At 48.2% G+C, this 16,151-nt stretch overlaps 1 protein-coding gene and 1 long non-coding RNA gene across 3 annotated transcripts in view; one reads left to right on the forward strand and one right to left on the reverse strand.

The window, feature by feature from the left end:
- LOC140389989 (uncharacterized) overlaps positions 1 to 16,151 on the reverse strand; it is a 104,829-nt gene that overhangs the window by 21,801 nt on the left and 66,877 nt on the right. The window contains exons 1-2 of one of the 2 annotated variants that reach the window (XR_011934532.1): positions 7,343 to 7,606; positions 5,881 to 5,972 (exon numbers count right to left, since the gene is read on the reverse strand). This is a non-coding gene — a long non-coding RNA (uncharacterized lncRNA). Of the gene's footprint in view, positions 1 to 5,880; positions 5,973 to 7,342; positions 7,607 to 16,151 lie in introns of those variants that run through there. The other variant, XR_011934531.1, reaches the window with a different exon arrangement.
- The window catches only part of LOC140389985 (protein mab-21-like 4), a 40,339-nt gene continuing 33,293 nt past the window's right edge, over positions 9,106 to 16,151 (forward strand). Inside the window, exon 1 of the mRNA XM_072474734.1 lies at positions 9,106 to 9,728. Within this exon, the coding sequence (XP_072330835.1) occupies positions 9,215 to 9,728 (514 nt within the window). The 5' untranslated portion in view covers positions 9,106 to 9,214. The remainder of the gene's footprint in view (positions 9,729 to 16,151) is intronic.

Genomic DNA, 16,151 nt, shown 5'->3' on the forward strand with positions numbered 1-16,151 from the left:
GAGCAAGTGTGTAAAGCTGAGGGACGGATAGCAGAGAAAGGGGGCGAGTTCCAGAGAATAGGACTGAGGCATTGCTAGAGAAGTGGGAACAGAGGAAGGGGCAGATGGAACGAAGGCCAGATTCAGGACAGGACAGCGCAAGGCACATTAAATACTGGGAGCGTATTTAACCAAAGATGGTGTCACAGCGAGCGAGTGGGATTCTGTCTCAGACAATACTCACACACACGCAGTTCCCAACAGGAGACAGATTATGATCAGCAACAAAAATGCAAGTTGATATTCTCCTTCAGAGAAACAGACATTTTTGGTGCTCCAAATAATAGCCAAACTGATACCTGCTCAGTAAACACCAACTGGAAATCGAACCAAAAACATACTTACTTATTTTATTTTGGCCTGCTTTAGTCTAACAAGAACAGAGGAAGTTCTGTGTTTTAAAATCAAGTGAGTAAGGGAGGTAATGTAAGAACAAGAAAATTATCTCAGAAATAGTGCCCATTACTGTTATAATCTATGTGAGAATCATGGGAGTGGGCCCCCCGCCCGATCCCCATAACCCTAACCTCACCTAATCCTTGGACACTAAGGGGCAATTTAGCATGGCCAATCCGCCTAACCTGGACATCTTGGACTGTGCGAGGAAACCAGAGCACCTGGAGGAAACCCACACATATAGGAAGAACGCACAAACTCCACACAGGCAGTCACACAAGACCGGAATTGATCCCGGATCCCTGACGCTGTGAGGCAGCAGTGCTAACCACTGTGCCACCTTGCCACTGTTAATAAATAGTTAATTTTCTATACTCTTTGGAGACTAGACCTTCATTGTCAGCAAAGGCTTTCATTCCATTAGACCTGCCTGGATTTAAAGTGTTATAACAACCTGGGTGAGTGCGTGGTCAATTCCAGCCCCACCAACCCCAGAGTCCCAACACAAGTGAATTAATCAATAATTCATATCTTTTCCTGAGATCTTTAACCCTTGACTGATCCAATGAGTTACAGGCAGCAAATTTATAAGTAAAACAGTCAAAAAATCTTTATTTATAACAAGAGTAAAAGATGAACATATAATGGAAATAATGGAACAATGGTCTACTAGTCTAACTATTGCCAAAACCCAGTCCCACCCTCCACCCAGACACACACAAGACAAAAACAAAAGGTGAAAGGGGCAGGAAAGGATCAAAAATAACAGGGACCAAAAGGTATGAGAGATTTGAGGATCTTCACTGCTGAGGTTGTGGTTTTTGTGGTCTTCGATCTTCCAAGGATGCAAAGTGTCAAACTCCTCGGTTGGTTTGCCTTTCATAATGGTTGTCTTCAACTGGAACATGGAGGCGATAGAATTTCCTCCAGAGAGTCAATTGTATTTCTAGGACATCTGCCAGTCTAACCCTCAGACTCATGGAGGTAATATTTGAAATCTTCACCTGAGGCTTTCACTAGGTTTTTAAACAACCCCTTCTGCCTGCAGGTGGCGCTGGACTGGGTCCTCCCGCAGGTTGAACTGACTAGAGAGAGAAAGGTCTTTCACCACAGGTCATCAGTTGAGAAAAGTCAGTTTCGGTTCCCCAGAATTTTATTCAGAAGTGGAGCATTTGCAGGCCGGCTGGAAGGTACTTTAATTGCCAGCCTTAGCTGACAATTAGAAAGAGTGTTTTACATCATCAACGCTCCCAAACAGAGATTTAAAATTCTCACAGACCTGACTACTGCCTGCAGGCTTTTAAACAGGAGGGACTTCCACAGACTTGGCTGGAGCCGGTTTAAATTGCTGAGCTGAGAGAGATCTGCTGTGTGCTGCCTTCCAGGTCTGAGCACCAAAAGTAAAACTATTTTTCAAAATGGAGCTTGCCTGTTCTCCAGAACATTCTGAAGTGCTTGAGCAGCCAGAATCACCAGTGAACATATGAAAAGGACCAAAATTCCTGAAGAGGTGATTTGCTGGTAGTCGAGTCCATCAAAATGACATCACGACTATGCCAGAGAGCATACTGTATCGAAGGGGCCTGTCAGATCATTCCACATAGCAGCTTGCAGCGGGGGGAAGTGGGCTAGGGGGGGGGGGGGGTTCAGCTCAGAACCAAAAGTCTGTAATATTTCACAGGGCAGCAATTAAAAAGAGAAACACAAAACAGACAAGGATTTAATAAGTTCCTTACAAAAGATAGATTCACAACTGACATCCTGCCACAGCCAAATTCCGGAACCTCAATTGGGAATTAAAGCCAATATCAGGATCACAATCCAATAGGCAAAATGCAGCCCAAAATGATACATAGGGATATGGTGAAAGAGATTCAGGGGTATGTTGTTGTGTTTTCCTAGCCATAAAGTTAAGAACCACACCTTGCCTCACCTGCTTATATCTGAAAGCTGTTCATTTGTTTAAAGGCATTTTTCAAATTCCTGATGCTTGAATGAGTTTATAGAATTACATCACAGGCAGAACATTTCACAATGCATCATTAATCAATAGAACTGCAGATTCAATTCTGAGTACCGCCGGCGAACCGAACTACAGCCCTCTGTGTAACCACATCTTGCACTGGTGCTGACCTGTTACAGCCCTTTGTGTAATCGCAGCGTGCACTGGTGCTGACACTGTTGCAGCCCTCTGTGTAACTGCAGCTTGCACTGGTGCTGACCCGTGACAGCCATCTGTGTAACTGCAGCTTCCACTGCTGACCCGTTACAGCCCTCTGTGTAATCGCAACATGCACTGGTGCTGACACAGTTACAGCCCTCTGTGTAACCGCAGCTTGCGCTGGTGCTGACACATTTACAGCCCTCTGTGTAATCGCAGCGTGCACTGGTGCTGACACAGTTACAGCCCTCTGTGTAACCGCAGCTTGCGCTGGTGCTGACACATTTACAGCCCTCTGTGTAATCGCAGCGTGCACTGGTGCTGACACTGTTGCAGCCCTCTGTGTAACTGCAGCTTGCACTGGTGCTGACCCGTGACAGCCATCTGTGATGTGGAGATGCCGGCGTTGGACTGGGGTGAGCACAGTACGAAGTCTTACAACACCAGGTTAAAGTCCAACAGGTTTGTTTCGATGTCACTAGCTTTCGGAGCGCTGCTCCTTCCTCAGGTGAATGAAGAGGTCTGTTCCAGAAACACATATATAGACAAATTCAAAGATGCCAAACAATGCTTGGAATGCGAGCATTAGCAGGTGATTAAATCTTTACAGATCCAGAGATGGGGTAACCCCAGGTTAAAGAGGTGTGAATTGTACCAAGCCAGGACAGTTGGTAGGATTTCGCAGGCCAGATGGTGGGGGATGAATGTAATGCGACATGAATCCCAGGTCCCGGTTGAGGCCGCACTCATGTGTGCGGAACTTGGCTATAAGTTTCTGCTCAGCGATTCTGCGTTGTCGCGGGTCCTGAAGGCCGCCTTGGAGAACGCTTACCCGGAGATCAGAGGCTGAATGCCCTTGACTGTTCCATCTGTGTAACTGCAGCTTCCACTGCTGACCCGTTACAGCCCTCTGTGTAATCGCAACATGCACTGGTGCTGACACAGTTACAGCCCTCTGTGTAACCGCAGCTTGCGCTGGTGCTGACACATTTACAGCCCTCTGTGTAACCGCAGCTTGCGCTGGTGCTGACACAGTTACAGCCCTCTGTGTAACCTCAGCTTGCGCTGGTGCTGACACATTTACAGCCTTCTGTATAACTGCAGCTTGAATTGGTGCTTGTGGTATTATTAATGTAAGAACTGGAAAGGTTAATGAAATGTCTAGAATAGCCACTAGAGGGAGCTACAGATACAAGTATATAAGGCATTGATGCTAAGCCTTGTGGAAGAGAGTAGTGCAGGAGTTAGCTGGACACAGCCAGAAGTAAAGATAGTGTGAGTAAGAACAGATCATAGTTTATATCAGTCTAAAGATTAGTTGTCGATGAGTGTAGTTTATATGTTAATAATCAACTGTGTATTATTTAGGAGTGCGTGTCGATTCCAAATTAGTAGTGTTAATAAATTTATAGCTTTGTTCAAGTTCAAGCTATTTTATGGTCTTTGTGAACAGTACACCAACCATCCTGAATTCAATACCACAAAGAACACCACAGTGCTGACCCTATTACAGCCCTCTGTATAACTGCAGCTTCCGCTGGTGCTGACACAATTACAGCCCTCTGTATAACCGCAGCTTCCGCTGGTGGTGACACCATTACAACCCTCTGTATAGCCACAGCTTGCGCTAGTGCTGACACCATTACAGCCCTCTGTATAACCGCAGCTTGCGCTGGTGCTGACACCATTACAGCCCTCTGTATAACTCAGCTTGCTCTGGTGGTGACACCATTACAACCCTCTGTATAGCCACAGCTTGCGCTAGTGCTGACACCATTACAGCCCTCTGTATAACCGCAGCTTGCACTGGTGCTGACACCATTACAGCCCTCTGTATAACCGCAGCTTGTGCTGGTGCTCTGTACAACCGCAGCTTGCAATGGTGCTGATACCATTACAGCCCTCTGTATTTGGTTGGTCCATCTACCTGTCCATCAGTGTGTGTGTGTGATTGCACCATGATATGTTAATGTGGATATCATGACAATTACTGCCCTCTGTATAACTCTAGCTTGTGCTGGTGCCAGTTTTCAAGTTCTCGGCACCCATTTTGAAGGGAGAAAGACAAACATTTTACTGGACTAAATCACAGGATCAGAATTTCAATAGTTCCAACTGTTCTCATAGCAATTCATCACATGATTGTTTGACACATTACTACGACCTGGTGGAATTTGCTACACACGAAATGACATTCTTTACATTTCAGAAAAAATAGTTTCATTTGGCGCCAGCTGCAGTTGGTTTTGTACCAGGAACTATCTGATTTGCCTGTTCAAATAGCAACACAGTGCACAGCCAAACCAGACCAGCTCTGCACCTGTACGCTCCATGAATCTAATTTTTCTGGGGGGATGGGAGTGTGAGAGATATCAGGCCTAGGCTCTGTGATAAAGCTCCTCTTTATTCTTTCCCAATGCACCTTATACTGAAATTCAGCAAAGCACGTCACTATGTGAACATTTACCCTTTCTCTCTCTAACCTTCCTACAGTCTCTCTCTGTTGCACTGACAACCAGAGAATGCTATGACACAGATGGAGGCTATTCGATCCACCATATCCGTGTTTTGACAGGGCTATCCAATCATCCTGTTCACTTCCCATATCTCTCCAATTTTTATTTTTCATGCATGTGTCTCTTTTGACTTGAATAGATTTGAATTGAATCTGCTTCCACCATCCATTCAGCCAGTGTGAAACAGCGTCAATCAATGCTGTTGCAATCTTGAACCCAGAGGCGGATTAATAGTTTGTGAGGCCCCCATGCTCACCTTCCTATCTGCCCCTTCCCCTCACCCCCACCCCACCACAACTTCAAGCCCCTCCCGGTCCCACCCAACCTCAGAATGCAAAGGCGGAAGCCACAAAAATACATAAATCGATCACTGCTTTTTAAGTTGAATGAGTAATTGCTGAATTGAAACTCTTTTCTCAAAGGTTCTATGATGCCTCTGTTTTCTGGTTTATTTATTACAAAATATTCTATCATACCACGTGGAACAGATTTTGGCCTTATAGCAATGTCTTCAAGGTAGGTTCTTCCTTCACTTCAACAAAACAATCATCAATATCTTGTAGTTCTGTTGTCATTTCAGAGTCCCCTTCATGTTCAACCTTTTCAGGTGATGTGGCATTTCCAGAAATCAGCAAGTCTAAGTCATCAGATAATTCACCCCTACTTTTGGATGAGGATGAATGTGCAATGTGTGCAATTTTTAATGCTTAGAATTTTTAAAATTAAAATGACAAACTGTCTTTTAGTCTAACTGTCATCTTGCCTCACCTTCAGTTTTTGTGTTTTTGACTGGCAGATTGATCGTGTTGCTTCATATTGCAAAAGAAACTGTTCTTGATTGTAGCCAGGCAATAAAGTGTCTGAAAGAGCAAGAGTTATTTTGCACAGTCAACCTCACATTTTCATTCGGGTCAAGCTCTGCGAAAATTGGATTCATTTTTAACTATGAAGCTGTGATTCTGATCATGGATTTCAAACAACACCCAATCTACTCTCCTCCTGCCCACACCCCTCACAAACTCTCCCTCCCTCCATAATGCAACGTGGCCCCCACACACTCTTAACCCCTGCAAGTTTGCAACTCACCCCCCCCCCCCACACACACACACATTCTCCTCCCCCCACAGCCTTCCCCTCCCACCCTCCATCCCCTCACCGTTTTCCCCCATCCCTCACACTCATCCGCACAATTCCGCTTGTCTTGCTCTTCAAGGCAGCCTGCCTCAGTCGCCGTGGCTGACCTCCCTCTCCCTCACCTCGGGGCTGACTCCCCTCTCCCTCACCTCGGGGCTGACTCCCCTCTCCCTCACCTCGGGGCTGACTCCCCTCTCCCTCACCTCGGGGCTGATTCTCCTCTCCCTCACCTCGGGGCTGACTCCCCTCTCCCTCACCTCGGGGCTGATTCTCCTCTCCCTCACCTCGGGGCTGATTCTCCTCTCCCTCACCTCGGGGCTGACTCCCCTCTCCCTCACCTCGGGGTTGATTCCCCTCTCCCTCACCTCGGGGCTGACTCCCCTCTCCCTCACCTCGGGGCTGACTCCCCTCTCCCTCACCTCGGGGCTGACTCCCCTCTCCCTCACCTCGGGGCTGACTCCCCTCTCCCTCACCTCGGGGTTGATTCCCCTCTCCCTCACCTCGGGGCTGACTCCCCTCTCCCTCACCTCGGGGCTGATTCCCCCTCTCCCTCACCTCGGGGCTGACTCCCCTCTCCCTCACCTCGGGGTTGATTCCCCTCTCCCTCACCTCGGGGTTGATTCCCCTCTCCCTCACCTCGGGGCTGACTCCCCTCTCCCTCACCTCGGGGCTGACTCCCCTCTCCCTCACCTCGGGGCTGATTCCCCCTCTCCCTCACCTCGGGGCTGACTCCCCTCTCCCTCACCTCGGGGTTGATTCCCCTCTCCCTCACCTCGGGGTTGATTCCCCTCTCCCTCACCTCGGGGCTGACTCCCCTCTCCCTCACCTCGGGGCTGACTCCCCTCTCCCTCACCTCGGGGCTGACTCCCCTCTCCCTCACCTCGGGGCTGACTCCCCTCTCCCTCACCTCGGGGTTGATTCCCCTCTCCCTCACCTCGGGGCTGACACCCCTCTCCCTCACCTCGGGGCTGACTCCCCTCTCCCTCACCTCGGGGCTGATTCCCCTCTCCCTCACCTCGGGGCTGACTCCCCTCTCCCTCACCTCGGGGCTGATTCCCCTCTCCCTCACCTCGGGGCTGACTCCCCTCTCACTCACCTCGGGGCGTCATCGCATGCCTTTTGCTGACCTGGGGCCACTCCTCCGCTTTTCACCTCCATATGGCTTGAATCGGGGCATTGTGCCTCGCAAGCCTGTTGCTGGTGTGGGTCCGCTCGTGCCGGCGTCCAGCACAATCCTGCTCGCCTCCTCGTGGCTTGTGTAATCATATGTTTATATGTAGATGAGTAGAGGGTTAATTATTACATCTCAGTGTAACACAACCACGAGAGGGCACCACTGGATCCCACTATAAATGTGAGAACTCAGAGGATCTTGGTCTCTTCCAATCAGGAGTGACTAGACAGTAGAGTGTAAGAGAGATCGATCACAGCATAGTTAAGCATGTGTACTTTAAATTGGATCATACTTTAATATAGATTACATGATTACTAGTTATATTTTTGTGGAGTGTGCGAACTCAATATTATCATAGGATCATAGAATTTACAGTGCAGAAGGAGGCCATTCGGCCCATCAAGTCTGCACCGGCTCTTGGAAAGAGCACCCTACTTAAGCCCACACCTCCACCCTATCCCCGTAACCCAGTAACCCCAGCTAATCTTTTTTTGGACACTAAGGGCAATTTTAGCATGGCCAATCCACCTAACCTGCACATTTTTGGACTGTGGGAGGATACCGGAGCACCCGGAGGAAACCCACGCAGACGCGGGGAGAATGTGCAGACTCCGCACAGACAGTGACGCAAGCCGGGAATCAAACTTGGGACCCTGGCGCTGTGAAGCAATTGTGCTAACCACTGTGCTCCGTGCTGCCCATATTAATCGATCATTACTCAATAAATCAGTTTTGCTTTAAGTTAAAGATTGGTTGTTTCTTCAGAATCACACCATCAGACCATTCTGGATTACGAAGCAAAGCGTAACGAGATATATTATCACGATTAATATAACAGCTTGATCCGCAAATGTCAAAAAGTCTACCTCTCTCTTGCCTCTCGTCATGGTCTCACGTGCGTGTGTCTCAAGTTAACCGTTCATCACCAGTTTTCCTGCTCTCTCAGACTCACCAATCAGAGTCTGATATCACACTGCATTTGCTGCTGATAGGCTAATTTTATAGCTTATCGGCAAATGTAGAGCAATCAGCCTCCGATTGGATGCTCAGTGCACCCGCCCAGCGCGGGGCCTCCCCATTGGTCGTGACCCTGTGCCTAGACCCGATGTGTTTCATTGTAAATCCGACTGTGATTGAACCCACCGAGAAAAGAGATAAATTTCTTGTTATGTGCTCAATCTCCAGGCCTTTCCACCATTACAGAGGACACACAAAAACAGACTTGAATCCTGTCCATTTGGACTGGAGTTGGCTGAATTTTCTGAGGTTAAAGATCAGTCCTCGCCTTTCATTCAGTAATTTATTTATTTATTTCTTACTTTTTATAAATTTAGAGTACCCAATTATTTTTTTCCAATTAAGGGGCAATTTTAGCGTGGCCAATCCACCTACCCTGCACATCTTTGTGTTGTGGGGGTGAAACCCACGCAAACACGGGGAGAATGTGCAAACTCCACACGACGGTGACCCAGAGCCGGGATCGAACCTGGGATGTCGGCGCCGTGAGACAGTAGTGCTAACCACTGTGCCACCGTGCTGCCCTTCATTCAGTAATTCAAAGTATTCTTTGTCCAGCAGTTGACTCCTCTTCCCTGATAAATTGACTGGACCTCTCTTACAGGTATTACGATAGTCTAGCTGAGCTGCAACACTCCCAAACCCCTCCCAGAGCTACCAGAAATTCCTCAGGTTTATTTAACTTTACACATTCACAGAGCCAGGCTGTTCGAACAGTGAACAGAGACACTCAGCAAGAGCCACAAGAATACAGGCAATCTTAACAACACTGCCGGTATGTGGTCGTCTAACAGGGACAGACTTGGCTGGTACCAGAGATATTTGTCGGGAATTAAAGCCCATCAGAACATGAAGATCATTGAAGTACAGAAATGTGAAGACATTCTCTTCACGATTCTTGACAGGGTCCAGCAGCAAGACTACAGGTTCCAGGTGGACTATTCCAGGGAGCACGCCTGCTTTGACTACATTCTCAGGACAGAGTTTGAAGAGTTGGATATGGAGGTGTCTCTGTGGTTCAATGATTTCTCCTTGAGGGTTGAAGAGAGCTGCGACCACCACTACACTTTAGATGGAATCAGTCATCAAACCCTTCCGACAAAGGGGTTGGCTTACCTGACTGTTCCCAAGGAAAGTGAACGGAGGTGGTCTGGGAATGAGATATTCCACCCACTTCCAGAATCATCCCAGTGCAGTGGGCACCTCATCCCTGGCAGAGTCATAAATATTCTGAAGGAGCTTCTCAAAGGGGCCATTGTTTACTGCGAGCAGAACTTTCTTATTAATCCAGGTAAGAAGCTGATGTTAGAGTCTCTCTCTCACTCTTTAAATAAATTCCTGGCAATAAAATTATCAACTGTATGGGCAAACATATGGTCCAGAGTAGCACTGAACCATAGTAATGAGTAAGGACCCAGAGTTCAGCATAATACAGACCAGTGAGTCACCAAGAGTCAGATAGTCTGTGTAAAAGGGGTATGGACACCATCAGAGTAATACAGAGCATTCAACTACCCAAGTTCAGATAGCAGGTAATTGGCACTTTAACGTAAGACCACTCTACCCAGGGGTCAGGTAATGTATATGGTGTCCATAGAATCCATAGAGTCCCTACAGTGCAGAAGATGGTAATTCAGCATATCGAGTCTGCACCAACCCTCTGAAAGAGCACTCGACCTAGGCTCACTCCCCGCCCCAGCCCGTAACCCCACCTAACCTGCACATCCCTGAACACTAAGGGGTACTTTTAGCGTGGCCAATCCACCTAAACTGCACATCATTGGACTGTGGGAGGAAACCGGAGCACCCGGGGGAAACTTCAAAGCCACAGGGAGAATGTACAAACTCCACACAGAGAAGGCTGGAATTAAACCCGGGTCCCTGGCGCTGTGAGGCAGCAATGGTAACCACTGTGCCACCGTGTCTAATGAATACTGTCAGTGTAACAGCGAGCCCTGATCCATTCAGGGTCAGGTCTTGTATGAAGGTAAGGATGCCTGCCACTGAATTATGAAATATTGATTTATTGATGGTGGGCCCCAAACCTTGTACAATAGAGAACTATTTATTGCCCCCTGTCAATCCTTTATTTCAGTGTGTTATCCTTCTCCACCACCTGCTTGTAGAATTGAGTGGTCTGGAATACTTCTTCCACCTTCAGCTCCACTTGTCATTATTCATGCAGAGCAACACAATCAACTACAGCATCTCTGCTTTGATGCAATTAAGCTACATAACTGGACATTCCATTAACTCACCTGAACTAAACGTACTTTGAAGTCCTGTCAGTGTTGTCCCTTATCTCTTATTTGCTCTGGCCATCATGCCACAAGACATGGCTGTCAGCCTGATCCTAACTACATTAGGAACACCTCAGGCAATTGGCCTTCTCCTTCGGTGATCAGATAATACCAACAGAAAGATAATGGCCGGGATTCTCCGAAATCCCGGCCAAGTGTTGACGCCGGCATCAAAACAGACGCGAGCGACGCCGGCGTCAACGGGCCTCTAGGCCCAGGCATTCATCCCTTACTCGGGGGCTAATACGGCGCCAGAGTGATGTGCGCTCGAAAGCCGGCGCGCCACGGGGGCCGGCGCGGCAACTGCAACCCACGCACGTGCGTGGACCCGTGCCGGCCCCCGGGCAATATGGTGGAGCCCTACAGGGGCCCGGCACGGACGAACATAGGCCATCCCGGAATTAGCATGCCCGCTGACCAGTAGGCCCTGATCGCGAGCCGCCGCTTGATCGGAGAATCCCAGCCAATATTGAATGCTGGAACTCCTTGCCTAACAGCACTGGTTGTGTCTGTACCACATGGACTGCAGCAGTACAGAAAGAGGCTAACAGCCACTTCTTGTGGGTAATTAGTGATGGCAGTAAATGCTGCTGGTTTTGGCAGCGACACCCACATTTCATGGACAAATACTTTTTTAGTAGAGAACTGAGAAAGGATTGTTATTTAAATTGATTCAGGCTGGATTGAGAACAACTTAGCCCATTCTGTCAGTGCTATCTCTTTGCGACAGCAATTCAGATGAGTTCCACTGTTCTCTCCCTGTTGCAATACGCAAGATGTAATTGTACCTGCCTCAAAACCTCGGTGTCGTAGATCGTCCCATGGTTGAGGAACCCAATAAGAAATTTCCCTGCCCGCTTCTCAATTTCGGTGACAATTTTATTCCGTATCGCCGACTCCCAATTCACCCAACAAAAACTATTCACAACTGAAACATCACCGACTAAACTTCCTCTTAGACATTTGTACATAATTGCCAAAAACTGAAGTCTCCACTCATGACTATAATTTAACATCATTGGTTATTCTGGTGAACCTACACTGTACATTTTCTATGGTATTGATATATTTATTGTAATGGAGTGCTCACTACTTTAATTATGGTGAAATCATTGCCCTTTGTATGACTTTATTTCTTCCTGTGCTCGATACCACTATTTATAAACCCACAAATATGTACCTCTCAATGTCTTATTCACCTGCATTCACGCTTTAAGAATTTTATAATTTGAAACCCCAAGATGCCTTTGTTCTCTGTTTACTCCAGTTGCTTGTAATTCCACAGAAAATGCATGTGCACACCTGCCTGTGTCTCACAGTAATCTCTCTCTGTCTTGCCCATTGTTTGCTAAGCATCCTACTTCTGTGCTGTTACACATTTTGATAATGTGCCCTCTATGTTTAAGTCCAAATGTGTGTGCAGATTTATTTTTGACCTAGTGGTAACCTCTAAGTTATATTACTTCCAATTCTTCTTAATCGGAGCAACTCCCATTTTGACCGCTGTCCATCAATCCAGTTACCACTCATGCTTCTGCATTTCACCTCGTGCCATACAACAGTGTCGATAACAAATGCATTTATTTCGTGCCTTAAACAGAGTCAAGCATTTACTGGAGCGTTATCAAACAAAAATCATTCCCAAGCCACATAAGCAAATATGAGACAAGTAAGCAATAACTTAAGCAGTGAGGCAGATTTTAACCGTGTGTCTTAAGTGAGGAGAGAGAGAGACAGAGAGCTGGTAAGGTGTAGGGAGGGAATTCCTGAGTTTAGCACCTGGGCAGCTGAAGACACAGCCGCCAATGGAAGCGATATTAAAATCAGGGATTTGCTGGAGGAGTGCAGGGATCTTGGTGAGTTGTAGAATTGGCACAAAGACCACAAAGGTAGGGAGGGTCAAGGCCATGGAGGGATTTTAAAAAAAGAATGAGACTTTTTAAAGCCAAGCCACTGCTGACTGGGAATGAATGTAGGTCAAGTTTTATGTAAGATTGTGTTTCAAATTGTATCTGAAAATAAAAGCAACATGCAACTATTGTTCGGAGAGTTTAGTCACTGCTCAATCAATGCAATAACATTTGGACAGTTACCATGACCATGTGACTGATAAGTTGCAATGTAATAAGAACAGGGAAATTATAGTTAACAAATAAGACGAAAACAATTTGGCTTTTTCTCTAGAATAGAGGTTTACAAAATGATGAAAGGTTTTGAGAGGCTAAATAAAATCCCTACAGTGCAGAATGAGGCCATTTGACCCATCGAGTCTGCACTAATTCTCCGAAAGAGTACTTTACCTAGGCCCACTACCCGCCTGATCCCCGTAACCCTGCGCATTGATCGTGACCAATCCACCTAACCTGCACATCTTTCGACTGGGAGGAAACCGGTGCATCCGGAGGAAACCCACGCAGATATGGGGAGAATGTGCAAACTCCACACAGACAGTCATCCCAGCTGGAATCAAACCCAGGACCCTCACGCTGTGAGGCAGCAATGCTAACCACTGTGCCACCATGCCATCAAAGAGTTCTTCCATTAATTGACAATGGAGTAATAAGCTGGCATGTTCTAGGATTATCAGAAGAATGAATAAGAAAACAAAAATAAATGTTTCACACAGTGGGTTATTAGAATGTAGAATGCTTTGTCACATGTGGCCATCTGAGGAAGAGGTTATAATGTAATTGCAATTGGGTCAAAATGTGAAAAGAGAGAATGTAAGAGGTGTCGGGGCAAAAAGTGGGGAAATATGATTAAAACTGAAAACTGCCGTTGAAGAGGTGGCATCAATAGGCATGAGGTGCTGAATGGCCTCCTTTTGTGTTATATGTTCTGTGATTCAATAATTTATGAACACAGTAATCTCCTAATCCGTTCATCCAAGTTATTGTGTTTCAATTTTGTCCAATAGTTTTGAATTAATTTGAGAAAAATCGGATGAAGCAAAATTCCCCTAAAACATGATTCGCAGATGAACTGGTTGGAGTGAAACTTTGTAAAACTGGTTTAACTGCTGGGCGCTGACGTCACAGCACAGAGAGTTGGGAGTTGTTTCGTTCAGCACTCTGATACCTGAACTCTCACCTGACTATAGTGTTCATCACACCTAAAAAGCGTCAAAACCTTCAACTAATTGGAGAACAGCTTTTTTATGTCTGTCTGTCAAACATAATTCAATGCTTAATAATTCAATTTAAGTGATGAAGAGGCTTGAGGGACAGCACTTCCCATTTGTGCCAGCCAATTGGCAGCCTTCCAGCCTCAGCAGCTTTAAATCCTAATCACCGCTCCCACATTCCTGTAGGCATTCACAACTCGACCTCTGGACCCTTGTTTTGTTTCCATGTTTGTTCTATTATCATCTTCCTTTGCCTTACACCATCATCCATTTTTTTGTGTCATTTCCTTTTCTTCCTCCCTGTCACAGACCTTTCACTTTCCACTGGTTCTGTAATGGCTCAAAAGTTGTTCATCTCTAGCGTCTTCTTAATTCTGTCTCTCCCTCTCTTCCACTCTTGAGCAAATGTCATCTGAACTTCTGTGTGTTTCCGGCGTTTTCTGTTTTTTATTTCAGAGTTCATTCCAGCACTGATTAATAGTCACTGATTAATTCAGCCCCTGGCTAATTCAGTTCCTGAAAACCATCCCAGTTTCGCCATATAACTAAGGCGCTGAAGGATGGGCATCCGAATGTTGCTTTAATTACAAGGTACTCTGCCTTCTTTGCATTCTGACTAAATGCAGATAATGTAAGTCTTCCACTTCCAGCCAGGAGACCCGCACATCAAAATGGGTGAAACATTGCGCTCACTCCCAGTGCTTGAGGTGTACACTTGGAAGTGCGTCAGTGTGGTAATAATTAATTCACAGATACCAACAACCCATCCCTCACTCTCCTCCCAAACGGAATAAAAAGAATTATACCACGGGCTGAATTTTACAGGGAGGCATGCTTCTCGCCCACCAAACCAGCACCCCCCTCTCCCCTCCCACTGCCACAAACTTGCATTTGAAATTCCCTGCTCAGTCTTCGACTTTCTTTTAGCACCCCGATACTTCTTTGCTCAATGCCCCTTCTATTTGCACTGGTAGTAAATAACATCCATAAACTTACAATGATTCGCATAGTGTGCACTCCACTGCCTTCAGCTTTTTACTTACGGTTTCTTTCTTTACTTGATGCAGTGCACTTGCCTGTGTGCCGCCATTGGCCTTCTGAATACCTTTGGCATTATTGGCAGCCATTTCCATGCCCTGAGACATTTCTAGAGTCTTCTTAAAAGTGTGGGGCTTCATTCTCCGACCCCCCAGAGGGTCGGAGAATGGCCGCTGGCCGCCGTGAATCCCGCCCCCGCCGGTTGCCGAAGTCTCCGAAGGGAGAAAAGTCGGCGGGGCGTTAATGTCACCGCTCCCGTCGGGGAATGTCACGGGTCTGCGCAAGGCAGCCGATTTTGGGCCTGCCGATATTCTCCCTTCCGGATGGGCCGAAGTCCCGTCGACGTGATGACCGTTCACGTCGACGTAAATTAAACCTCCTTTTCATCGGCGTGACCCTGTGCTCCAGGTTCACGCCGACCAGCGTGGAGGTGAGTGACGGCCTGGGGGGTTGGCTCTGGGCAGGCGATGGCGTGGCCGCAGTCTGAATGCGTGAGGAGAGGTGTGTCTCGGGTTGTGCGTGTGTGTGTGCGGCGGGGGGGGTTAGAGTATGCTGGGCTCCGGGGGAGTGCCGGGAGGGGGTCCGTGCCGAGGAGGGGGATGGGGGGGGGGTCCGTGCCGGAGAGGGGGATGGGGCGTCCATGCCGGGGTGAAGGTTGGGGGGGGTCCGTGCCGGGGAGGGGGATGGGGATCCGTGCCGGGGTGGAGGTTGGGGGGGGGGGGGTCCATGCCAGGGTGGAAGTTGGGGGGGGGGTCCGTGCCGGGGAGGGGGATAGGGGGTCCGTGCCGGGGTGGAGGTTGGGGGGGGTCCGTGCCGGGGTGGAGGTTGGGGGGGGTCCGTGCCGGGGTGGAGGTTGGGGGGGGTCCGTGCCGGGGAGGGGGATGGGGGGTCCGTGCCGGGGTGGAGGTTGGGGGGGGGGGGTCCGTGCCGGGGTGGAGGTTTGGGGGAGGGTCCGTGCCGGGGAGGGTGATGGGGGGTGTCCGTGCCGGGGAGGGGGATGCGAGGGCAAGTGAGTTGCTCCACCTGGCCAGGTGCCACCCTCCAACAGTTGGACCCATGCGGTCCATGCCACCTGGCTGGGGGGAGGAGGGGATATGGGCAATGATGACATGTCGTCGTTCCCCTCCCCCCCACCAGGCCGTCATGTTTTCCGATCATCCAGCGATGTTGGCCGCCGTGGCGGCAGCTGCTCATGTCTATGTTGCCCTGGATGAGGAGGAGGAGGAGGAGGAGCGTGCCAGAGAGGCGGCGC

Source organism: Scyliorhinus torazame, chromosome 14, assembly GCF_047496885.1.
Source record: "Scyliorhinus torazame isolate Kashiwa2021f chromosome 14, sScyTor2.1, whole genome shotgun sequence".
Classification (NCBI taxonomy): Eukaryota; Metazoa; Chordata; class Chondrichthyes; order Carcharhiniformes; family Scyliorhinidae; genus Scyliorhinus; species Scyliorhinus torazame.